The following is a 22,645-nucleotide window of genomic DNA, read 5'->3' on the forward strand; positions in this document are numbered from 1 at the left end:
GTATGTGTCACCTCTTCGTGTGTGGGGGTGTGTGTCACCCCACCCTGTGTGAACCCTAAAACCTTAAAGATAAGAAGGTAAATAAAAAGAATCCAATTCTGCAGTATTTCTTTTTAACAGGGGCTCAGTCAACTTGATGTTAATTTGAACGTTTGTACTGCATCGTTCTGATTGGTCGCCATTGAACTCACTTGAATATGAGTAATTTTACCAGGTGTCCTGTATTCAGCATAAGGAAATATGGTCACCCTAGTTTCAGAGAACAATCCACAGTGACTCCAAGATCTCTTTCTTGAGTGGTAACAGCTAATTTAGACCCCATCATTTTCTATGTATAGCTGTGATTATGTTTTCCAATGTGCATTACTTTGCATTGATCAACACTGAATTTCATCAGCCATTTTCTTGCCCAGTCACCCTGTTTTGTGAGATCCTTTTGTAGCTCTTCGCAGTCTGCCTGGGACTTAACTAGCTTGAGTAGTTTCGTATCATCTGCAAATTATTTTGCTATGTCGCCCTCTGCTCTGCCATTAACTTTAATTGCAACAGCAAAATGCGCCTACAGGAGAGGAGTCAAAATAAGTGGGCAGGCCTCTGGGGGAGTGGGAGTGGCCACCTCTGTGAAGGAACGCATGCATTTCCCTCGTGGCCAAGGGTGGAAAGCGCTCAGAAACTCAGGCGCCGGATTAGCATGTTTGAGGAATGATGAATTATTGAAGAGCTCCCCCGGCCGCTTTACTCTCCTTTGCCTACAAACCAAGCCCCTCTGGGATGCAATTGATTAGCGAACGTTTTCATTGTTGTTGCTTTCCCAGCGTCCTTTGTAGCAGAATGCCATGCCGGGAGCTCCACCACAAAAAGAACCCCACACCAGGCGGGGAGAAGAGAAAAGGCCAAACTGAGCTGTCCTATCTTATAAAACAAAGTTGCCCCAATCCTACAAACACCATGTTACGCCAATGCCCTTACAAACCCCGATAACTTCTCTGAGAAGAAACTCCTTTCCTGGATAGCCCACAACCCCAAGTCAATAGAAAACAGCTGTCAAATCTGTCTATAAAATGCCCAGCGATCCCCCAGGATTTTCTCCACTTTCCTGAAAGGAAGAAGAGGGACAGGTGAGGTTTTTACCTGGCTAGACTGAATTCACCAGCAAAGGGTGAGCTTTCAGGCTCGGAGGAGCATGTACATTCGAGGTTACACGTCTGACAGAGGAGAATAGCATGAGCCCAAAGGAATTTGAGGGACTGAAGAGAAGAACCATCCACAGGCGAGGTTCGGGTTCCAAGGACCAGCGAGGTCTGATGCACCTCATCTCCCACTCCTCTAGTGCCTAGGCCATGCAGGTCTGCTACCGAGCCAGCCCTTGAGCTCAAGCAGTCAACAGTCCTGCCTGTAGCATTGAAGAGCCCAGGTTCCCACCCTTCTGCTGACCCAAGTGAGGAGCCCTGGTAAGGGCAAAGGATGGACAGTCAGAAGCACCCCAGGTCTAATGACTGCTCTGACACCGACTCGCTGGGTGACCTTGGGCACGTCTCCAATTCAGCCTCAGTTTCTCCATCTGTAAATCGGGGGAATGATACTGACCGGCTGGCCCCCGAGGACCAAAGCCAGGACCACATGTCAGTGAAGGGCCTGGAGAGGGCAAACCCCTCTGTGCTACGACGCGCCCTGAGGAGAGGTGACACTTCGGTCTCCTCGCACTGGCTAATCACCCTCCTTCTGGTCGCAAGCCACGTGCTTTAAATGCAGGGGAAGGGAATGCCTCTTTCTGCCCATGTCTCATCCTGACAGCTGGGCTTAGCAGCATTGCTGGGGCTGACCTGGGGGTAGGTCTGTGAGGTGGGGGGTGGGGGCAGGGGCTCTTCTCTCTGGAATCCTCTTGCCTTGATCTGATAGGCGCCAGGTGCAGCCTGTTAGCGCGGCTGCGCATTGTGACTGCTGGCGCTTTCTGCTCTCCCGTTGGCTGACAGCGGCGTGTTCCGGTCAATGGGGTTTGAATGATGAGACCCACGCTGCGAGCAGCACATCCCAGGCACTGAGCAAATCAATCAGATCAATAAAGACGGATGTTAGTGAGAAGGGGGTGGAGGCTGGGCCGTAGCTGGAAGCACAAATGCCCCACCCCCACTCTTGTGCGTGCAGATGGAAGGCGAGCACGTCCCACATGCACAAAGGGACAGGAGCGGTTCCAGGTGCACCCGGGGCATCCGTTCCATGCCTGCAAAGAATCCTGTTCCCTTGTGCTTTGGGACCCGGAGCCACGCGTGGAATTGGCCAGCTGGATGGTGCATGTGTGTGTCACCAGTGGATATAAGGAACTTGGACTTTCAGAAAGTCTTTGACAAGGTCCCTCACCAAAGGCTCTTAGGCAAAGTAAACTGTCACGGGCTAAGAGGGAAGGTCCTGTCATGGGTTGGTAACTGGGATAAAAGACAAGAAACAAAGGGTAGGAATAAATGGTCAGTTTTCAGAATGGAGAGAGGTAAATGGTGGTGTCCCCTAAGGATTTCTACAGGGATTTGCGCTTTTCAGCATAGTCATCAATGATCTGGAAAAAGGGTAAAGGTGAGGTGGCAAAATTTGCAGATGATACAAAATTACTCAAGATAGTTAAGTCCCAGGAGGACTGCGAAGAGCTACAAAAGGATCTCACAAAACTGGGTGACTAGGCAACAAAATGGCAGATGAAATTCAATGTTGATAAATGCAAAGTAATGCACATTGGAAAACATAATCCCAACTATACACATACAATGATGGGGTCTGTATTAGCTGTTCCCACTCCAGAAAGAGATCTTGGAGTCACTGTGGATAGTTCTCTGAAAACATCCACTCAATGTGCAGCGTCTGTCCAAAAAGCAAACAGAATGTTGGGAATCATTAGGAAAGAGATAGATAATAGGCCAGAAAATATCATATTGCCTCTATATAAACCCCTGGTGCCCCCACATCTTGAATACTGTGTGCAGATGTGGTCGCCCCATCTCAAAAAAGATCTATTGGACTTGGAAAAGGATCAGAAAAGGGCAACAAAAATGATTAGGGGGATGGAACAGCTGCCATACGAGGAGGGATTAATAAGACTGGGACTTTTCAGCTTGGAAAAGAGACAATTTAGGGAGGATAGGATAGAGGTCTATAGAAATGACTGGTGTGGAGAAAGTAACTAAGGAAGTGTTATTTACTTCTCATAACACAAGAACCAGGGGTCACCCAATGAAATGAATAGGCAGCAGATTTAAAACAAACAAAAGGCAGTATTTCTTCACACAACACACAGTCAACCTATGGAACTCCTTGCCAGAGGATGCTGTGAAAGCAAAGACTATAACAGGGTTCAAAAAAGAACTAGATAAGTTCCTGGAGGACAGGTCTATCGATGGCTATTAGCCGGGATGGTGTCCGTAGCCTCTGTTTGCCAGAAGCTGGGAATGGGCAAAACGGGATATTACTTGTTCTGTTCATTTCCTTTGGGGCACCTGGCACTGGCTATTGTCAGAAGATAGGATACTGGGTTAGATGGACCTTTCGGCTGGCCTTTTTTACGTTCCCTGGGGAAGTCACAACTGGTCACGTGTGTGTCTGTTGCTCTGTCATGGCCTGCAGGCCAAGGGGATAAACTCTCTAATACTGCAGCATCAGCGGAGAGTCTCCTGGAGAACCTCCTGGGTCCCAGCCCTGAGCTCTCGTGGGTGGGGGTTAGCTGGCATCCATGCATGACTCTGAAATGCTCACCCCAGCCTCTGGTGAACCCGACCGCAGCTGGGAGCTGCTTCCTTAGCCCCGGCTCGCTGCCTGCCTGGCTCCTAGCAGGGAAAGGGGCACTTTCTGGAGAGCTGCCCCACCCCCGGCCCCTGGGCTCATTCGCACACACACACAGAACTATCCCACCCCCGCCCCAGCCCCACAAGGATTAGAAAATGCCATTGGCACTTGGATAGTAGGGATTTTACTCGGCGGCAGCTGCTGGCACCATGGCAGGGAAAGGGTTCATCTAAGAGTCTGGGAGGCCCAAGTCCTCAGCAGTTACAGAGCACGCGCCTTGCCGGGCCCCACCTCGCACGGCAGCAAGCAGACCCCCTGCCCAACGGCACGGCATGGAACGGAACCCACCCAAGCGTCCTGCCCACTGCACTGCGCTGCCTCTGGGGAGGTCACGGTGCAGAGAGAGCGGCTGGACGGAAACCTGTAAGCCCTGCTCTTGTGCTGCTCATGTGGCTCTGGTAACGTTGCTTCCCAGAGACACTGCTGCCGCTGTTCCACATGTAGCCTCTGATGGGGTTGCGCTGGCGTCCCTGGAGCCTGGATCCTGCTATCGCTGCTTTTGGCATAAACCCAGAAGCTCCCTGGACTCCTCCAGTTTCACCCAAGTGATGGAGCTCAGCGGTCGGCCCCGTAACGGCGCCATGTCCTGCCCTCTGGGTGTCACGCTCGCCCTGGGGTGTGTGAGACTCAGATCTCTTCCAAAGGAGAGCGGCTCCGAGTGCCTAGACCCGGGGACTCCTGCCCAGGTCCGAGCCACGCTCCATGCAAGGGAATGAGGGAGAGCAAGGGGCGGCCTTATTCCGCAGAGCGCGTCCCACTCCCACCCACCAGCTGCAGAGTAACGGGCCTGCTGCCCTGCAGGGAGAAGCACTGCAGACCTACAGGCCAAGGTCCCGCCATCACCCCAGCACATGCGGTGCCCCAGAGCCTCCTCCTCCATCCCTGGAGCATGGCCCCCTAGGACCCAGTCAGCGTCACTCTACGGAGCGCAGAGTTGTGCTGACTGGCCCCCCTGAGGCTCTGTTATTACAGGACTGGGCTCTGTTGTGCTGGGCACGGCACAGACGTGGAAGAAAACGCTGGTTGTTGCAAGCAAAGTGCTGACAATCAAAGACGGATCGAGGGGGCAGAACATGGGCTGGAAAGAGGGGCCGTAGTCTCGGCTCACCGGCTGCCCCCCCCACTATCCCATCTTCTGTAGGCCTGTTGGCAGAGGCGAGGTCTAAGGAGAGGTGTGATGGGAGCAAGTGAGTGGGCTCCTCCCACATCTAGGTCTAGCCCCGCCACAGCTGCTCTCTCCGGCCCCCAGCTGTGCCCAAGGAGTGTCGCTTGCCATCGACTTTTACTCAGCCTGGAGAGATCAGCTCATGGACCACGTGCCTGGCAGGTGCACCCAGGGGGCAGCTTGTGTCCCTCAGGGGCCCAGCCTCAGCGCAGTGTCCTCTAATGTCGGCGACGCTGCCCCGCGTCCCCGAGTGCTGCAGTGGGTGTCGCCATTGCCAGCACTGTTATCTCACCAGGTACAGTGATACGGGCGAGGCCACAGCCTGGCACTCGGTAATTACATTCCCCGAGGGAAGGCAGAGAATGCCGTGTCTAGGGATTTTAGCCCCCTGGGGAACCAATCACCTGGGGAGTGGCGAAGGAGACTGGGGAGCACTGGACAAGTGCCAGCGGTTGGCTAGTACTGCAGTGATGAGGGAGGCTGCAGGTTTGAAATAAGGGGTGCCAGCAGAGTTGGGGGGACTTCCAGGGCTGGAATAGCAGAGATGCGGACAGTTTTGGGGAGCAGTATTGGGACAGCTCAAGACTGGACTAGCACGGGGAAGCTGTGGGCATCAGTAAGGAAGGGCATTGGCTGAGCTCTGCAGGGCTGGGAGGTAGTAGGATGTGTGTCGGGGCATAAATAGACCTGGGGGAGCCCATGGTTGGGATAGCAGGAGGCAGGATTCAGGGCACCAGCTGAGCTGGGAGTTGGTGTGGGGAACCCAGGGCTGGGATAGCATGGGGCTGCAGGTTAGGACTGAGGGGCACCAGCAGAGCTGTGGGGGAACCCAGACTGGGATAGCCGGGGGCTGCGGGTCAGGAGTGAGGAGCATCGGCAGAACTGGGGGTGAGGGGGAGCCCAGGGCTGGGATAGCAGGGGGGCTGTAGATTAGGAGTGAGAGGCACTGGCAAACCTTGCGAGGAGGCCAGGGCTGGGATAGCCAGGGGCTGCAGGCCAGGACTGAGGGGCACCGGCAGAGCTGGGGGGAGCCCAGGGCTGGGCTAACAGGGGCTGCAGGCCAAGACTGAGGGGCACTGGCAGAGCTGGGGGGAGCCCAGGGCTGGGATTGCTGGGGGGCTGCAGGCCAGGATGAGGGGCACTGGCAGAGCTGGGGGGAGCCCAGAGCTGGGATTGCAGGGGGGCTGCAGGCCAAGACTGAGGGGCACTGGCAGAGCTGGGGGGAGCCCAGGGCTGGGGTAGCCAGGGGGCTGCAGGCCAGGATGAGGGGCACCGCGAGAGCTGGGGGGAGCCCAGGGCTGGGGTAGCCAGGGGGCTGCAGGCCAGGACTCAGGGGCACTGGCAGAGCTGGGGGGAGCCCAGGGCTGGGGTAGCTGGGGGGCTGCAGGCCAGGACGAGGGGCACCGCGAGAACTGGGGGGAGCCGAGGACTGGGGTAGCCGGGGGGCTGCAGGCCAGGACTCAGGGGCATTAGTTCTGTTGGGGTAGGGGGTCACCCACTCCCACCTGGCCTGGGCCAAGCTACTGAACTTCACAAACAATCCCGTGAGCCTTTGCAGGGTGCGGGAGCCCAGCCCCGTGGGGCTCCCCCAGGATGCGCCACAGGCCCCTTGGCTGCGACTGGGCCGGTTTGAAGCCACCGCCGCTCTCCTGGGAGTGAGCCCAGTAAAGCCGGTTAACACATTTCCCAACTCCCCCTCCTGCGGCTCCTCCTGGGCCTGCTGATGGCCCCACCCCGCCCCAGCCCCCACAGCCCATTAGCTGTTTATCAGCAGGACTCCTCACCAGCCGGGCTGCACTTAGCCGGGCATGGGGGGGCGTGGCTGCAATGAGCTCAGCGCCGGTCCCGTCCCTCCCCCCACACACCATCTGGCCAAGGAGCTGGGCCGATCTCCTGTCCGACCCCGACCTCTGACTCACCTGGGCTCCCGCACCCCCCAAGTTACCCGTCGCCCCTCACGGAGCCGCTGGTTCCTCCCACAGCTCCCCAGGGCCCCTCGGGAAGTGCCGGGGCTCCAGCGAACCATGCAACGCCCCATGGGCTTGTGATGGGCTGTCCCTGAACTCAGCCCCGGCGGAAGCAGGGCAAGCGGCTCGCGAGAGAAAGGGAGCTGGCCCCTCGCCCTCGCCTGGAACTGGGAGCCGGCTAGAAGGACACAGCCGGGGAGCGAAGCCCAGCTAGTCCTGGAGCCCCTCTGAAGATGAAGGGACGTTCAGGGTTAGTACTAGGGCAGCACAGGAGGGAAACAATGGAAGGGGAGAAAGAGAGTGAAGAACCAAGGAGGGGAGAGTCCCCCAATTAGCCTCCCCCAACCTGGGATTCCTGCGTCCAGCTCTGGGCGCGAGCCACAAACACAGACAAGACGACTTGTTCGCAGCTTGATTCCCGTGCCACAAGGGAACTGGGCTGCTCTACACGGACGTGCCCCTGTGCACAGCCCACCGGGCCCGCCAGCAACCAGCCCTGGCGCGGAGAGGCAGGGGCGGCGTGGGGTGCAGAAACCGTTCCCATCACGCGCTCTCACTTTACACTTCCGGCCTCCCCCGGGCTCTGTCCGGCATGAGGCGGGGGACGCCCCTTTGAAGAGTGCCCCATCCTGTCCGTATGGTGCACGTGCGGTCATGCTGGCGGGGGCAGGTCTCGCTGTTCCCAAAGTACCAGAATGTCTGGTGTTCTGGGGGCATGAGAGTGGCCTCCCCAGCCATGGAGCAGGGCTGCGAGCACTGCACCCAGCAGCCAGGGATGCGCCAGGCTCTGCCCAGGGCATTACGCCAAAACCCAACTGCTTGAGCGCAACCCCCAGGGGCATGGAGGGGCCGGTCAGGCTGGGACCCTCACCCGAGAGCCCCAAGCTGGGATCAAACCTGAGCGTTCCCAGCTGCGTCCCACAAGGCGGGAGAGACGAGGGCAGAGAAATGTGGCCATTCCCATGAAGAGGAAAATAGCGCCCGGGAGACTGGAAGCCGGGCCGGGCCAGGGCCACAGGAGAGACCCCGGGCACAAACACTAATAAACCTCAACCTCAGCAAATGCCCCTCTGAGCTAGCAGGGAAATCTCCACCAGCGGCACCAATCACCCTGAGCTAGACACACGTCCCTCCGGCCGGCAACACCCGCTACCGGCAGCAGGCGGGCGGGCTCCCAGACGAGGTCAGGTCATCGCAGTCTCACCCCCCCAACCCCAATTGGTTCCCTCAGGCCTGGCTGTGACCCGCTGGGCCAGGCAATGGGATGTTAAAAGGATCCCAGGGCAAACACAGCTGGGGTCATCCTCCAGCAGTGCTAAGAACGAGATGCCATCAGATCCCGTCCTGGAGCCCCCCAGGCCACTATGTCCCTGAGCCCCCGGAGCCACCGCCATGTCCCTGAGCCCCTGGAGCCACCACCACATCCCTGAGCCCCCGGGGCCACCGCCACATCCCTGAGCCCCCGGGGCCACTGCCACATCCCTGAGCCCCTGGGGCCAACACCACATCCCAGAGCCCCTCGTGCCACCACATCCCTGAGCCTCCAGAGCCACCGCCACATCCCTGAGCCCCCGGAGCCACCGCCATGTCCCTGAGCCCCTGGAGCCGCCACCACATCCCTGAGCCCCCGGGGCCACCGCCACGTCCCTGAGCCCCTGGAGCCACCACCACATCCCAGAGCCCCTCATGCCGCCACATCCCTGAGCCCCCAGAGCCACTGCCACATCCCTGAGCCCCCGGAGCCACCACCACATCCCTGAGCCCCTCGTGCTGCCACGTCCCTGAGTCTCCATAGCTGCCTCCATGTCCCAGGGCCCCTCACACCATGTCTCTGAGCCCCTGGAGCCACCACCACATAGATTCATAGATTCTAGGGTCAGAAGGGACCAATGTGATCATCTAGTCCGACCCCCTGCACAAAGCAGGCCACAGAACCCTACCCATCCACTTCTATAACAAACCCCTAACCTATGTCCGAGTTATTGAAGTCTTCAAATTGTGGTTTGAAGACCTCAAGCTGCAGAGAATCCACCAGCAAGTGACCCATGCCCCACGCTGCAGGGGAAGACGAAAAACCTCCAGGGCCTCTGCCAATCTGCCCTGGAGGAATGTCAATCTGCCCTGGAGCCCCTCGTGCCGCCATGTCCCTGAGTCTCCAGAGCCGACGCCACATCCCAGAGCCCCTCAGGCCACCACATCCCTGAGTCCCCGGAGCCACTGCCACATCCCTGAGCTGCTCGTGCTGCCACGTCTGAGTCCCCAGAGCCACCGCCATGTCCAGGAGCCCCTCACGCCACCACATCCCTGAGCCCCCAGAGCCGCCGCTACATCCCGGAGCCCCTCACGCCGCCACATCCCTGAGTCCCCAGAGCCACCGCCACATCCCTGAGCTCCCGGAGCCACCACCACGTCCCGGAGCCCCTCACACCACCATGTCCCTGAGTCCCCGGAGCCACTGCCATCTCCCGGAGCCCCTGGTGCCACCACCACATCCCTCCCTAGCTCCCGGCAACACTGCCGTGCCCCTGCTGAACTCCTAGAGATGGTGCCCTGCTCCTGACCCCCAGAAATGCCACCACCCCCAACAGAAAGATGCCCAGTGCCACCTCCCCACCACCCTCCCCCCCCCAGTGGCTGGGCACCATCCCAGCGCGCCTCTGGGAAGCCGCAGGCTCCTTTGCCCCACAGAAGCGGAGCTCAGGCACTGCCTGGGTGAGAGGCCCCAGCCCCCACCCCCTGATGGCCCCAGTACCTGGGTACTGCAGTGGGATGTCGATCTTGGGTCCGATGACGTAGTGCCCCTCCTCCAGGCTGTGGGCCGTCACCGTGGTCCACTGGCGGCAGGAGTGAATGAGGAGCACGTCCTGGTCACTCACCCCCTCCACGTACTCTCCTGCAGAGGGGACAGGGAGAGTCCTGAGCACCGGGGACCGGCCTGATCCCCTACCCCCTGCACCTCTCTGCACCTCCTACATAGCCAGCCCTGAGCACCCCAGGCCAGACTGCCCCCTCCCCCAACACCATCCCACCTGCCCCAGCACCCCACACCTCCTACACAGCCAGCCCTGAGCACCCCGGGCCAGCCTGATTCCCTCCCCCAACACCATCCCACCTGCCCCAGCACCCCACACCTCCTACATAGCCAGCCCTGAGCACCCCAGGCCAGACTGCCCCCTCCCCCAACACCATCCCACCTGCCCCAGCACCCCACACCTCCTACACAGCCAGCCCTGAGCACCCCGGGCCAGCCTGATCCCCTCCCCCAACACCATCCCACCTGCCCCAGCACTCCGCACCTCCTATGCAGCCAGCCCTGAGCACCCCGGGCCAGCCTGATCCCCTCCCCCAACACCATCCCACCTGCCCCAGCACCCCACACTTCCTACACAGCCAGCCCTGAGCACCCCGGGCCAGCCTGATCCCCTCCCCCAACACCATCCCACCTGCCCCAGCACTCCGCACCTCCTATGCAGCCAGCCCTGAGCACCCTGGTCCAGCCTGATCCCCTCCCCAACACCACCCCCCCTGCCCCAGCACCCCACACCTCCTACACAGCCAGCCCTGAGCACCCCGGGCCAGCCTGATCCCCTCCCCCAACACCATCCCACCTGCCCCTGCACCCTGCACCTCCTACGCAGCCAGCCCTGAGCACCCCAAGCCAGCCTGATCCCCTCCACCAACACCATCCCACCTGCCCCAGCACCCCACACCTCCTACGCAGCCAGCCCTGAGCACCCCAAGCCAGCCTGATCCGCTCCCCCAACACCATCCCACCTGCCCCCGCACCCTGCACCTCCTATGCAGCCAGCCCTGAGCACCCCGGGCCAGCCTGATCCCCTCCCCCAACACCATCCCACCTGCCCCAGCACCCTGCACCTCCTACGCAGCCAGCCCTGAGCACCCTGGTCCAGCCTGATCCCCTCCCCAACACCACCCCACCTGCCCCAGCACCCCACACCTCCTACACAGCCAGCCCTGAGCACCCCAAGCCAGCCTGATCCCCTCCCCCAACACCATCCCACCTGCCCCCGCACCCTGGACCTCCTACGCAGCCAGCCCTGAGCACCCCGGGCCAGCCTGATCCCCTCCCCCAACACCACCCCACCTGCCCCAGCACCCCGGACCTCCTACGCAGCCAGCCCTGAGCACCCCAAGCCAGCCTGATCCCCTCCCCCAACACCACCCCACCTGCCCCCGCACTCTGCACCTCCTACGCAGCCAGCCCTGAGTACCCCGGGCCAGCCTGATCCCCTCCCCCAACACCACCCCACCTGCCCCCGCACCCCGCACCTCCTACGCAGCCAGCCCTGAGCACCCCAAGCCAGCCTGATCCCCTCCCCCAACACCACCCCACCTGCCCCAGCACCCCACACTTCCTACACAGCCAGCCCTGAGCACCCCGGGCCAGCCTGATCCCCTTCCCCACCACCACCCCACCTGCCCCAGCACCCTGCACCGCCTACGCAGCCAGTCCTGAGCACCCCAGGTCAGACTGCCCCCTCCCCCAACACCACCCCACCTGCCCCAGCACCCAGCGCCTCCTACGCAGCCAGCCCTGAGCACCCCAAGCCAGCCTGATCTCCTCCCCCAACACCATCCCACCTGCCCCCGCACTCTGCACCTCCTACGCAGCCAGCCCTGAGCACCCCGGGCCAGCCTGATCCCCTCCCCCAACACCACCCCACCTGCCCCAGCACCCCGCACCTCCTACGCAGCCAGCCCTGAGCACCCCAAGCCAGCCTGATCCCCTCCCCCAACACCACCCCACCTGCCCCAGCACCATGCACCTCCTACGCAGCCAGCCCTGAGCACCCCGGGCCAGCCTGATCCCCTCCCCCAACACCACCCCACCTGCCCCAGCACCCCACACCTCCTACGCAGCCAGCCCTGAGCACCCCAAGCCAGCCTGATCCCCTCCCCCAACACCATCCCACCTGCCCCAGCACCATGCACCTCCTACGCAGCCAGCCCTGAGCACCCCGGGCCAGCCTGATCCCCTCCCCCAACACCATCCCACCTGCCCCAGCACCCTGCACCTCCTACGCAGCCAGCCCTGAGCACCCCAAGCCAGCCTGATCCCCTCCCCCAACACCATCCCACCTGCCCCAGCACCCTGCACCTCCTACGCAGCCAGCCCTGAGCACCCCGGGCCATCCTGATCCCCTCCCCCAACACCACCCCACCTGCCCCAGCACCCCACACCTCCTACACAGCCAGCCCTGAGCACCCCAAGCCAGCCTGATCCCCTCCCCCAACACCATCCCACCTGCCCCCGCACCCCGCACCTCCTATGCAGCCAGCCCTGAGCACCCCAGGCCAGCCTGATCCCCTCCCCCAACACCACCCCACCTGCCCCAGCACCCCGCGCCTCCTACGCAGCCAGCCCTGAGCACCCCAAGCCAGCCTGATCCCCTCCCCCAACACCACCCCACCTACCCCCGCACCCTGCACCTCCTACGCAGCCAGCCCTGAGCACCCCAAGCCAGCCTGATCCCCTCCCCCAACACCACCCCACCTGCCCCAGCACCCCACACCTCCTACACAGCCAGCCCTGAGCACCCCAAGCCAGCCTGATCCCCTCCCCCAACACCACCCCACCTGCCCCCGCACCCTGCACCTCCTACGCAGCCAGCCCTGAGCACCCCAGCCAGCCTGATCCCCTCCCCCAACACCATCCCACCTGCCCCAGCACCCTGCGCCTCCCACGCAGCCAGCCCTGAGCACCCCGGGCCAGCCTGCTCCCCTCCCCCAGGACCACAGTGGCATGTGGCAGCCCAAGCAAAGGACTCAGAGCCAGGCCTTATGGATCCAACTGAGGTCCGACTTGCTGGGTGGCCTGGGGCATGTAGCAGCCCCACTCTGAGCCTCAGTTTCCCCTTGGATTTCATTGTGTTTTCAGTTTTCTGACCTATGAGGAAAGGTTAAAAGCCCTGGGGGTGTTTAGTCTTGAGAACAGAAGGCTGAGGGGGGACCTGAGACCAGCCGTCCAATCTGTGAGGGGCTGTTCTCACCAGGATGGAGACTAATTGTTCTCCAGGGCCCTGGAAAGTAGTGCATGACAAAAAGAGCTTAGTCTGCAGGCAGGGAGATGGGTGAGAGATGTGGGAAAACTTTTGACTCTATGGGGAGTTAAGCTGTGGGGTCCAGCTCCCAAGGGAGGTTGGGGAATCCCCATCACTGGTGGTTTATAGAACAGGCTGGACAAACACCTGTCAGCGATGATCTAAGGTCACTTGGGCCTGCCCCAGCGCCAGGGTCTGGACTCTGGCTCTATGAGCTGTCAAAGGAGGCCAGTGATACCGTCCTCATGATCAGGGTTTGAGGCTGAATTCATAGTCAGCAAATAGCTGGAACAAATCAGTAATCAGCCAGTATGCAAAAGTGTTATCTAAGCCAATAGCAGTAGATCATAAACGCGTCCACACTGGGTGTGCTCCGGTTTAACTGATGCAATTGTGTGTGTGGACAATACCGTGTAGAAGTAGGGGAGGGAGCATGGAAGATCAGTTCCCCCCAGGTTTGGGGGCATTCCTGGGGACAGGAACTGCTTTCAGAGCCGTAGTGGCTCTCGTCCCTGGGTGCATTCTGCCACCCCGGGCGACGTGGCACCACAGCAAAGCAGATCTTGGCCATGGAGTGCAGGGATCACTACTCCATGCTAGGGTAGGCCTGAGGGAAAGGCTGTGGATGACGGACGCTTGACTGGTGAAAGCTGGGGACACAGATCTGTCTGGAGTGGGGAGAGGCTTGTGACAGAGTCTAGCCAGCTTGCAGTGTGAACAGCAGGTTTGCTGGGCTACTCCCCACCATATTAGCCAGGCAACATCCTTTTTGCTGGCCAGGTGGATCCTTTCATTTCTCTCGTGGAACATGTCCACAGCAGGCATCAATTGTTCCTGATCAGGCGACTCAAGAGACCTGGGTTCTAGCCCCAGCTCTGCAGCTGGTCTGCTGGATGACACTGTGCCTCAGTTTCCCATCTGTAAAATGGGGAGAATGCTCCCACCCTCCTTGGTGAAGCACTGTGAGCTCTAACGCAGAAAGGCACTAGCTAAGAGCCAGAAATGATCACTATTCTCTGTCCTGGGCCTTCCAGGAGCTCGGTGGCGTTCTGCTCTCATTTGAGCTAACTTGCTGTTTGGTCACAGGCTCTTTTATGAAACTTTTATTTTCAGTTTGTCACTTTCACCAGCCTGGCCAGAGCCTGCAAACCCTTCCACATGGACAGCAGCATGAGCGGCCTGGTGACTGCAAAGCAAGCAGCCGCCTGGGTTGCCAGCTGCCTGGGGGGGTCGGGGGGGCGCTTCCTTTACACGGCTCTTCAAACCAGAACGTCGGGCGTGAAATGGTGATTTCAAAGGAATCGTCCCATCAGCTGCCAGGAGAAGCCCAACACCAGAATGGGGGGCAGGCGGAACTGTGAAAACCCCAGGGCTGGTCCTAAATATTCACTTCTAGGTGAGAGAGAAATATGATTCCCCGGCACTGAAAAGTGGCGACAGACGTAGTTTCAAACACCCAACCAAAAAGCCATTTTTGCTAAGAAGAAAGTCCCACTCAGTCCCCTGTAACTCCTGACTGCGGCTGCAGCATGAGCCCCGCGGGCCATGCGTTGCACACGGGGACCAGGGTGGGTATCTCTGTACGTCGGCGCACTCCGTCGAGCATGGGGGAACTGGGGCCATTAGTAGATGCCGGAGCAGAGAGAGCAAGTCCTGCCCTCCCCCAGATCTGCCTGGAGCTGCCCCTTAGACGAGGCCATTTCGGGGAATATTCCCCCCACCAATCCCAACGGATGAGCAGGTCTCCGCTGCCAAGAGTGGCAAGTTGCCCTGGCAACATCTCTTTGTTCAGATTAAATAGCCGAAGCAGCAGCCGCAAAGCCCAGCTGAAGCGACAACTTTATTGATACCAAATCCTGCCGCTGAGCACTTCTAGGCACTAGCGCTGCTGGGAAAGCAGAGCTGTGGCCAGGGGGGCAGAGCCGCCTGACTCCCACTCCATGGCCCTCGGTAGAGCCACGGGCTTGGTTTGGTTAGGAGAGCAGCTGCAGCAGCACAGCACCCCCTTGTGCCATGCTGGGGTACTGGGGAGAGCGCCCCCCCACCATGGAGCCCCCTAGCACCGCTCTGGGGTATTGGGCTCAGCACTGACACCGAGGGGAGAGCGCCCCCTACTGACCCTCCTGAACTGCTCCCTGCAGCACAGCGCCCCCTAGTGCCGCACTGAGACATTGGGTCTGTTCTTACTCCGAGAGGAGAACGTGTGCTTACTTGCACTGTAGTCACCTTCTGCAGAGTCCACTTTGTCCAGCCCCAGGGCTGACGAGACCCAGATCTCAGGCCCAGTTGGGTGGAAGAGCCCAAAGCAGGGGCTGAGAAAGGGGGTTAGAAATCAAACAGGCCTGAGAAAATGCATCCCTGCAGCTTCGTGTGCATGCACGAACACACACACACACACACACACACACACACACACACCACGTGTGCGGTGGAGCCGGCGACATCAGCAGCGCACCTTGAAAAGTGCAGCTTCACTTCCAGGCTCTGCTGCGCAGCTCGGCGTCGGTGCAGCTAATGCTGCTCTCGTGATCCAATGTTGTCATAGCCACTCCCATTCACTGGGCCGAAAGCTGACCTCAGTTTTCTCTCCATCCTCTCCAAGGTATTTAGCTGGGCCCCGTCCTCTCAATACCTCCCAATCGTTAATATATTTATCTCCCACCCCCGTAGGCGGAGCAATGCCGTTACTGAATGAAAGCCCAGGGAGAGTAAGTGAGGTGACCAAGGTCCTACAGGAAGCATGTGCCAGAGGAGGCACTTGACGCAGGTCTCTGGTGTCCTGAGTGCGGACCCTAATCATTGCACTTCTGCAGCAGCCCAGGTAACCCTGACTGGAAGAGACCCAGTTACTAACAAAGGGAATGAGCCTGCCCTCCTCCCCACCCCCCCCCCCCACCCCAGGAAAACACAACCCACGCCTTCCCCCACCAGGGATGTTGGGACCATCCTGCCACTGCTGGAATGAAGGGGCACCCTAACAATAAGCAAAAGATCCCTTCCCCCCAACCCTGGGGCAGATGGACTAGATAGGACCTAACTAGACGTCCTCCCCTAAGGACCATGGCTTCTCAAGCATCTGTGTCCATCCAGCCTGCTGTCTTCCTGCTCCCAATATACCAACTGCCCCAACGCCTGCGTTGTGCTTTCTGGGGAGTGGTTGGGACATGCTCAGGGTCAGGAATCCATCTTTCCCCGGGGTCGCTAATGACACAGCAGAGACGATTGAGGCTGGGAGACCCATTGGAAACCAGTCTCCTTTCCCGCACAGACACTGATTGTTTCCTTGTGTCACCGCACTCGGCTGGGCCAGTTTCATGGTCTATTTCCACCCAAACACACAGCCTAAAGCTTTCCTCCCCCAGCCTCAGTCTGCTGAGCCCACCCGGCCTGCTTTAAAACCTCAGCAGGCAACTCATTGGGGAACAAAAACACGCAACTCATTTGGGAACAAAAACATGGTTCACCCAGACCTCCCGGGAGCTGGTTCTCCACCCATCCCCCTTTTCTCCCCACCTTCCCATCCTCTGCTCTGCTCTGAGCCCTTGGCTCTCTGGTCCCTGGCCTCCCAAAGCACCTGTCGGGAACAGCATCTGGGATGCCAGGGCCACGGCTCTCCAAACAGCCTGTGCCAGAGGCGGGCGGGTGGCAGGCAGGGATCCCTCCCCGAATGTTGTTCTACGAACCTCAGCAACAGTTACTAGGGAAAAGCTGCACAGTTCCAAGGACTTGAAATCCAACCGGCCCCTTCTGGCAGCTGCTGGCAAGCGGGCCTGGGCCGCAAAGACAGTCCCTTTGTGTCGCTGCTGCTGCTGCAGCCCGGAGAGAGAACGCACACGGAAAGCCATTGCAACTGTGTGCTCTCGCGGGCTGTGTGCGGTGTGTGCCAGGGCTCACACAGCCCAGCCTGCTCAAGGACACCAGCCGTGGGTGGACAGGGACTTCGAGGCTCATGTTCTGGGCGTCTGGCAAGTGGAAATCTCCTGAGACGTTGAGGGAGACCAGGAAGAGTTACAGAAAAGAGCTGGGACTGGAGGGGCTGACTCCTGGGGAGGGAGAATGGCTAATTGGGGCAAGAGACCCCAGTGGCCTGCAAGTATTTGGAGGGTGTAGGCCCCCAGGAGTGAAGCGGAGACTTCGGGTGCTACACGGGTGGGGAAAGGGGCAGGGGTAGTGGGATGAAACTGAGTTACTCTGTGCACACTTCTCAGAGTAGCAGCCGTGTTAGTCTGTATCCGCACAAAGAACAGGAGTCCTTGTGGCACTTTAGAGACTAACACATTTGTTATGCTCAAATACATTTGTTAGTCTCTAAGGTGCCACAAGTCCTCCTGTTCTTCCTGTGCACACTGGTTCAGCCAGGACACCAAGCAGCACTTCTCCTTTCCCAGGATTGCCTTATAGATAGTCATAGATGTTAAGGCCAATCCCCCAAAGCTGCCTCCTCAGTACATCTAAGGGTACCAATCACACTCCCATCTCTGTTACTGGGTGCGAAACCATTCCATGGGCAGCCTCCCAGCTCTGGAGCCGGGACACTCCGGGCCGCCTCCCCTCCTCAGTGCTGCTCCGAGTAGCTGGACTGCAGCAGCCCAAGAGGAAGTGGAAATCGATTCAACAATAAACTGGTAACGTGACAGTTTGTGACATAGGCAAAGCCTCCATAATTAGCTCATCCCTGAGCACCCGGGACCCACAGGAATTCCTGTCAAGTAGCTGCCAGGCAGCTTGGAAGGCAGCACAGCCTACTTGGGAGAGGGACACTGCCCAATCCTTCTACTGCAAAGCGCACACGTCCCTCGCACTAGAGCACTAGCAGTGGTACAGCTTTTATCCTGTCTCTGGGCTGCAAACACTAGAGAGCAACATACTCACACGCGCACCTGTTATTTATGATGCCCAGCCAGGTTTACAGCTAAAGTTTAATGGTGCTGGGGACAAGAACCCTGGAAAACCCAGCTACCTTCCCCGCCATCGGGTCTGATAGAAAGGTGACTGGCCTCAATGGGGGGCTTTCCAATGACCTACGGATCAGGCCCTTTGGGCCCAGCCCTTTCCAGTGCTGAGTGCCCCCAAAGGCTGCTCTGCACCTTGCAGGATCCAGAAGAAGGCAACTCTTGTCTTGCCCCTCGGTGCCTGACTGTGGGACAGGATTTGGAGTGAGTCCTAATCAGCTGCGCCAGTGCGAATCCTCCAGAGACAGCCCGGCTGCCCAGGGAGCGAGCGCGAAGGGGAGAGGACTGCCCTGTAGAGCCCTCTGCTGGCCACGCATGGTGCTGCATGCCCCCCTGCCTCGATTTCCTCCTCTGAGGTGGGTCTCCCCACCCCAACTTTCCCCACACAGGGTGGAGTCTGTGCCAGGCCTCAGCCCCGCCCAGCCAAGTCAATAACTAACATTTAACCCTTTCTGGGTTGGGCTCCTCTTCAGCCCGCCTTCCGGGCACCCTTTAACTCTGCACTCGGGGGCAGAGCGCTGACTCGCAGCTGATTCCTGAGCGTGCCGCCTTCGGCCAGCCCTGTGCAGGGCCTCTCCCTCACGGAGGCCTGGGCCACACTTCCGGTTTAGATCAATGTGGCTGCGATGCTCGGGGTACGAAACCCCCACCCCGCTATGCCAGCTCCACCCCCAGGGTAGACGGGGCTCAGCCAGTGGATGAACACTTCTGCCAGTCAAGCTACCACCTCTTAGCTACTGGATTACTTACAGGGACGGAAACACCCTCCCGGCGCTGTCGGAAACGGCCGCCCAACGGTGCCACAGCAGCGGAGCCAGGGCGGGCCCACAGCATAGGCCTGGTCTGAGTCTTCACAGCCTGTCTGGGAGGTCCCAATTTTCAATCTGCCACCTGACCCCAAGTGTTCAGCCCCCTTAGGCTGGGAGACAGGAGTGCTGGAACGGGGGGGGGGCTTTACTCTCCCACTTTTTACCGACCATAAGGGAAAGTAATGGGGGGAGGGGAGGAGAGGAGTGAGTGGGGAGGGGCTTGGTGGGAAGAGGTGGGGTGGGGGCGGGGTCTTGGGGGTGCAGTGCAGCACAGTGTGGAGTGGGGATGGGCAGTTCAGGCACTTGTGGGCCCCCCACACACACTTTTAGGGCACTTCCACCTCTCCTGCTGGGAGAGACGTAATTATGGCCCAGATGGGGCTGAGCAAACAGACCTGGCAAGCCCCAGAGCTCCTGGCCCTTCAAGAGGCAGGCTAGCCTGTTCCATGGCGTGTGAAGGAGTAGGGGTCACTGGGGGCAGAGCAGGTCCCTGAGGTCATACCCCCAAGCAATGGAGCAGCGTCCATCTACATTTTCATTGTAGGCCGGGGCTCAGGTTGGGAGAGGAACGGCTAATAACTGACCACATCAAGAAGGTCGAGGTGTTTAATGCCTTTAGTCTTCACTCAAAGGTTAATGGTGACCAGATACTCAACACAATTAATATTAATGACAAGGGGAAGGAAGGAAGGAAACTAAACTAGAGAAAGCTCAAGTTAAAGGATATGTAGATACATTAGATGGACTCAGCCGGCAGGGCCTGATGAAATTCATCCCCGAGTACTAAAGAAAGTAGCTGAAGCAATCTCGGAACCGTCAGCAATTATCTCTGAGAACTCCCAGAGGACGGGTGAGGTCCCAGAGAACCGGAGAAGGGCAAACACAGGGACCTGTTTTAAATAGAGAACCTGGGGAATTACAGACCAGGCAGCCTGACTTCAATACCTGAAAAGCTACTGGAACAAATTTTGAACAATCCGTATGTAAGCACCTAGAAGGTAACTGAGTGATAAGGAACATGGATTTGCCAAGTACAAATCATGCCAAACCAACCTAATTTCCTCCTTTGACAGGGTTACTGGCCTAGTGGCCGGGGGGAAGCAGGAGATGTGATAGATCTGGAGTTCAATGAGTCTTTTCACTGTCCCACATGACACTCTCATAAGCAAACCAGGGAAACGGGGCTAGTTGATATTACTATAAGGTGGGTGCACGACTGGTTGACCAGACTCGAAGAGTCGTTATCACTGGTTCCAGGCCTGCCGACAGCAGTTCCAGGCCCCAGGGCAGAGCAGTCAATGGGCCGCCCCCCCCAAGCTGCGATCATGCGGACGCCGTCCGCCTGACATTTGGGCAGTGCTGGGCCTGTGCTGGCCGGCGCCCAGTGAGTGCCGACTGTGCTGCTGGGGCACTCTTCTGGCATGGCCGCCCGGTGGGGTTACCCACTGTCTAATCACACAATCCCGAAGACCCATGTCTCGCTTACCGCCCCACCCCATCCCTGAGACCACACCCCCATCCTGCCCCTTCTCTGAGACCATGCCCCCATCCTGCCTCTTCTCCGAGGCCCCACCCCTGCTCAGTCCATCCCCCCTCCCTCCGTCACTTGCTCTCCCCCACCCTCACTCACTTTCACCAGGCTGGGGCAGGGGGTTGGAGAGCAGGAGGGAGTGAGAGGTGCGGGCTCTGGGAGGGAGTTTGGGTGTGGGAGGGGGGTTGGGGTGAGGGCTCTGGGAGGGAGTTTGGGTGCAGGAGGGGTGAGGGGTGTGGGCTTTGGGAGGGAGTTTGGGTGTGGAAGGGGGTGAGGGGTGTGGGCTCTGGGAGGGAGTTTGGGTGTGGGAGGGGGTGAGTGGTGTGGGCTCTGGGAGGGAGTTTGGGTGTGGGAGGGGGTGAGCGGTGTGGGCTCTGGGAGGGAGTTTGGGTGTGGGAGGGGGTGAGCGGTGTGGGCTCTGGGAGGGAGTTTGGGTGTGGGAGGGGGTGAGCGGTGTGGGCTCTGGAAGGGAGTTTGGGTGTGGGAGGGGGTGAGCGGTGTGGGCTCTGGGAGGGAGTTTGGGTGTGGGAGGAGGTGAGCGGTGTGGGCTCTGGAAGGGAGTTTGGGTGTGGGAGGGGGTGAGCGGTGTGGGCTCTGGGAGGGAGTTTGGGTGTGGGAGGAGGTGAGCGGTGTGGGCTCTGGAAGGGAGTTTGGGTGTGGGAGGGGGTGAGCGGTGTGGGCTCTAGGAGGGAGTTTGGGTGTGGGAGAGGTGCAGGCTCTGGGAGGGAGTTTGGGTGTGGGAGGGGGGTTGGGGTGAGGGCTCTGGGAGGGAGTTTGGGTGCAGGAGGGGTGAGGGGTGTGGGCTTTGGGAGGGAGTTTGGGTGTGGGACCAGTGCGGGGTGTGGGAGGGAGTGAGGGTTGTGGACTCTGGGAGGGAGTTCGGGTGTGGGAGAGGGTGCGGGGTGTGGGCTCTGGGAAGGAATTTGGGATTAGGCTCTAGGCTGGGGCAGGGGGTTGGGGTGCAGGAGGGGGTCAAGGGGTCAGCACTTACTCAGGCGGCTCCCGAAAGCGACCGGCTCACCCCTCTGGCAGCGGCTCCTAGGCAGGGGGCCCAGGGGTCTACGTGTGCCGCTGCTCACAGGCACCACCCCCAGAGCTCCCATTGGCTGCAGTTCCCAGCCAATGGGAACTTCAGGGTCGGTGCTCAGGGTGGGGGCAGCGCATGCAGACACCCTCCCCAGGGGCCGCAGGATGTGTCAGCCGCTTCCGGGAGCAGCGCGGAGTGAGGGCGGACAGGAAGGCTGTCTTAACCCCCCTGCACTGCTGGTAGTCGTGGCCAGGGGCCCCGGGCCCTTTTAAAACATCTGGGCCCCTGGGCAATTGGTTCACTGTCCAACTGAGAGATAGTATCTAATGGGGTTCCGCAGGGGTCAGCCCTGAGCCCAGTACTAGTCAATATTTTCATTAATGACTTGGATAATGAAGCGGAGAGATTTCTCTATCAAATTTGCAGATGACACCAAGTTTGGAGGTGCTGCAAGCACTTTGGAGGACAGGTTCACAATTCGAAATGACCTTGACGAACTGGAGGAGTGATCTGAAATCACCCTGACGAAATTCAATAAAGACAAGTGCAAAGTACTACACTTAGGAAGGAAAAATCCAAACAAAATGGGGACCAGCTGGCTAGACAGTAACAGCACTGAACAAGGTCTGGGGGTTATGGTGGATCACAAATTGAATACAAGCCAGCAATGTGATGGAGCTGAAAAAAGGCTAATCTCACTCGGGGGTGTATTACAGGAGTGGTGTATGTAAGACACAGGAGGTCATTTGTCCTGCTCTACTCACCACTGGGGAGGCCTCAGCTGGAGTGTTGAGTCCAGTTCTGGGCTTCTCACTTGATGAAAGATGTGGACAAATTGGAGAGTCCAGAGGAGAGAAACAAAACTAACAAAAGGTCAGAAAACCTGCCCTCTGCGGAAAGGTTAAAAAACGGGGCATGCGTAGTGTTGAGAAAGGAAGAACCTGCTGCGTCTTCAGCTACGTTAAGGGCTGTTACAAATATGATGGGGATCAGTTGTTCTCCATGTCCACTGAAGGTAGGACAAGAAGAAATGGGCTTAATCTACAGCAAGGGAGATTTTCATTAGATAGCAGAAAAAACTTTGGAAGTACCCAGTTAGCCAAGCTTTGGCATCCGCTTCCCAGGGAGGCTGTGGGATCCCCGTCACTGGAGGTGTGTAAGAACAGGTTGGACAGACACCTGTCAGGGGTGTCCAGGTTCACTTGGTTCTACCTCAGAGCAGGGGCCTGGACTAGACGACCTCGCGAGGCCCCTTCCAGCCCCACATGTCTAGGATTCTACAACTCTGCTTGCAGAACCTTTAT

General features: G+C 59.1%; 2 protein-coding genes across 2 annotated transcripts in view; both read right to left on the reverse strand.

The window, feature by feature from the left end:
- Positions 1 to 7,439, reverse strand: part of HADHB (hydroxyacyl-CoA dehydrogenase trifunctional multienzyme complex subunit beta) — a 96,918-nt gene extending 89,479 nt beyond the window's left edge. Inside the window, exon 1 of the mRNA XM_050948855.1 lies at positions 7,435 to 7,439. The gene's annotated coding sequence lies outside the window, so the exon portion shown is untranslated. The remainder of the gene's footprint in view (positions 1 to 7,434) is intronic.
- GAREM2 (GRB2 associated regulator of MAPK1 subtype 2) overlaps positions 1 to 22,645 on the reverse strand; it is a 43,490-nt gene that overhangs the window by 18,500 nt on the left and 2,345 nt on the right. Inside the window, exon 2 of the mRNA XM_050948766.1 lies at positions 9,713 to 9,853. Coding sequence (XP_050804723.1) covers positions 9,713 to 9,853 — 141 coding nt within the window. The remainder of the gene's footprint in view (positions 1 to 9,712; positions 9,854 to 22,645) is intronic.

This window comes from Gopherus flavomarginatus, chromosome 4 (assembly GCF_025201925.1).
Source record: "Gopherus flavomarginatus isolate rGopFla2 chromosome 4, rGopFla2.mat.asm, whole genome shotgun sequence".
In the NCBI taxonomy this organism is placed as follows: Eukaryota; Metazoa; Chordata; order Testudines; family Testudinidae; genus Gopherus; species Gopherus flavomarginatus.